Genomic DNA, 3,123 nt, shown 5'->3' with positions numbered 1-3,123 from the left:
GTGTGTGTGTGTGTGTGTGTGTGTGTGCATGTGTATTGTTGTGGGGGGTTTACATAAAGAAAAGAGAACATTTTTACAATGAGCATTCCTCAATAGGGAGGAGACATTCGAAGGTTGCTCATGGAAAAACCATTAAACCACGGGGGCTCTGACTTCTGGGGCGCGTTCCTTCTCTTGGTTCCTTATTTCCGATTAACAAGCGAATGTTCAGGGTAGGTCCGTTCACTTGTACCATGCTCATCACGCTCATCCACCCTTCAACAAAGTGGCAAGAAGGTAACACTTTCTTCTCCGCCCTTATTTTCCTCTTCAAGTTTCACTTGAAGAAGTTGATGAGGGACTGACCAAAGAGAAAAGTGGCTATCTTCAGCCCCTTCAATCTAGTCCATCATACAACCTCTTTTACTATGGCCACCAGGCATATGAAAACTGCCTGTCCTTCCTGTTTAAAAGAAGGCGGCAGAACGATTTTCACGATGAATTCAGTTGCTATTTGGATACGTCCCTCACGTAACATAAACCCACAGGTCAACAATACTCGGGCATCGGACGAGCAGGACGGTTTCGTTAGTCAGCACGCGTCTCGGATATGCTCAACTGACGGCACTTCTGTGCATGTAGAATTTATCTCGGGCAAGCAATGCTCCCTGTTAGCACTGCCAGGCCATGGATTTCTAGAAGCTATCTATCGACCCTGGGCCGAAAGTTAATCAGAAGAGAGCGGCGGGTTGATCGTCTTCGACGCCCAGAGACTCCCCAAGAACGTCGTCGCACTTTCCTGCCACTAATCCTCTATAGAACGCTAAAGTGGACTTCCCTCCTATCGCAGGGCCCGATTGGTTGAGGGCCGTGAACGCTTTGAGTTTACTGTATACAGTGCTCAGGTGCACTGCAACTTGTTGAAAAAGGGTAAAAAGGGACAGAAAGTAAACAAATAAGTAAAGTAGAGAATGATAGCAATAATAGCTAAAAGCACGTGTATAGTATTGAGGAAAAAGCGAAAGCAGAAAAGTGAAAATTACAAGAACCATAAAAAGGAAAGAATGAATGGGCGATGCTAGGAATAGAAAGTCAAAAAGCATGTGATTTTTGAAGGACGCAGTGTTCACAGGCAAGCTAATGGTACAAATTACAATCTTAACTGTTTGAGTAGATATAACTACTTATTCAAGTGGTCCTCAGACGTTCCAGGAGAGACTGGAAGTCAAGAAAAGAAAATTACTGACGCTCTTCGTATGAAAATAGAATTAAAATATTAAATTTCTCCTGAAAACTGATAAAAACAAAAGAGAACAATCGTTGTTAATTATATTTGTTTATAACTTAATTATGAATGTTTTTTCTCAAGATGATTAAACATAGATTTTCTCAAAATTCCAGACACCAAATATGTCTATGTTCTTGGTGCACCATTCCTGTTGTAAGTTAGCCGGATTGAAACTTTCTGATGCTACGTCCATGAGAGATGTGGCATTAAGCATAATTTGACGGCAAATAGAATCGAGTGACTATATATTCTTCTACTGTTTTTTTATTCCTATAACAGTGCGGTTTTATATTAAAGACAAAGACGTGTGTTTCGAGGGATCTTTGGTTAGTATATCTTGTAGGTTGAACTAGAAGCGTTGAGGTAGACTCGTTGGATCTGTTGATGTTGCTGTTGCTAATTATGGTTGTATTGTTACAAGTTTTGTGGCCACCTTTACCACAGAATATCACTCAAGTACAAATTTCCATAATGTACACCTCTCAAAGCCAATGTTATATCTCTACTGCAAGGAACCTCTATAAGGCGTTAGCTTGAAGAATCTACCCACTTCTGACTCTTTCCGGAGGTAGGACAAGGAACTTAATCTTGTTGCTACACATATCGCTTTCGAGCAACAACCTTCTCCATTCATGGTTTGACCACAATCTCCAGCAGCGTCACATAAACGCCATCTGAATTGAGACTAAGGTCGACTTCAAAGATGTGAAAATGGATTCCGGCAGCGAACGCAGACGGAGTTTTACAACATACACCTCATCCAGGTGTCACCCCACCTGGGTCGATTAAACTTACACCTGTATTCAAGCGATACCTTACCGAGCCCATCTTTTCAGCCAGAGCTATCTATACAGGCTTTCAGCCTCTACGTGGTTCTTGGAGCCTTTTCTTATTATTATTCCTATAAGGAATTAATTTCGACTCCAATAAACTAAGAAAACCAAAAGAATAACGAAACAAACAAACAAACAAATGAATTGATTTACGTAAATTTATTATTAGTTAATAAATTGATTTACAAAAATATATCTTTTCATTCATAACATAAATTATATAAATATTGATCTTTTTTTTCTCGACGTTCAATAACAAACATATGCCCTATATGTTTTCAGAAAAAATCTGATGTGGAAACGGTAGCGTTCATACCTTTCCCAGGGGTATTAGCAGCGTAGGGGAAGTGACAGAGTGTAGACTATTAATTCCGCATCGCGGAAATGATTGGCCGTTTCTTGCCACTTGTACGGAGCTCGCTTTAAGTTATATATAAATATTAATTTAAAATGATAAATACATAATTTTCAAACAATACACACGCGCGCGCGCTCACACATCGGAATTATTTTATTAAAATTTTAATCGAAGCTTGTTGTCCACTTGATTAAGTAGATTTTGTAGATGATAGAGAGTGACCATTGAAAACCATCGGCTCCATACCAAAGGGATATCTGACTTGACCAATAAATCGTTGTCAATGGTGGTGTTTTCAAAACTGTGAGTTGTTACCTAAAATGGTAAAAAACAAAACAACAACATGTGAATCACTTGATTAATCTGATTGAAGTTTATAATAAGTCATCTGAAATCGATTATCCATAAATATTTTGATCAATCGAAACGACTCTGAAGATCGATTGAATTTAACAGGAAAGTGTTTTGTAATAATCATCATTACGGCATGTGTAGTGTATAGAAATGTTTAAACAAATTCATTAAGTAAGAACTCTTTTGCTATGAGGGTATGAGGAATGGTGACTTTCGAGTAGAATTCTTCAATCATATATCCGAACTTTCCACAAAGAATACTTATGGATTCTAGGAATTAATTTGCTTTGTTGACGTCGACAGATATTATT

At 38.6% G+C, this 3,123-nt stretch overlaps 1 protein-coding gene across 1 annotated transcript in view; it reads right to left on the bottom strand.

The window, feature by feature from the left end:
* Positions 1-2,240: 2,240 nt before the first annotated feature.
* LOC128248029 (uncharacterized) overlaps positions 2,241-3,123 on the bottom strand; it is a 4,283-nt gene continuing 3,400 nt past the window's right edge. The window contains exon 3 of the mRNA XM_052968435.1: positions 2,241-2,773. Coding sequence (XP_052824395.1) covers positions 2,615-2,773 — 159 coding nt within the window. The 3' untranslated portion in view covers positions 2,241-2,614. The remainder of the gene's footprint in view (positions 2,774-3,123) is intronic.

The sequence above is a fragment of the Octopus bimaculoides genome, chromosome 6 (assembly GCF_001194135.2).
Source record: "Octopus bimaculoides isolate UCB-OBI-ISO-001 chromosome 6, ASM119413v2, whole genome shotgun sequence".
NCBI classification, from domain to species: Eukaryota; Metazoa; Mollusca; class Cephalopoda; order Octopoda; family Octopodidae; genus Octopus; species Octopus bimaculoides.
The sequence above is the reverse complement of the archived record's forward strand: the minus strand, read 5'-3'. Positions and strand labels throughout refer to the sequence as shown.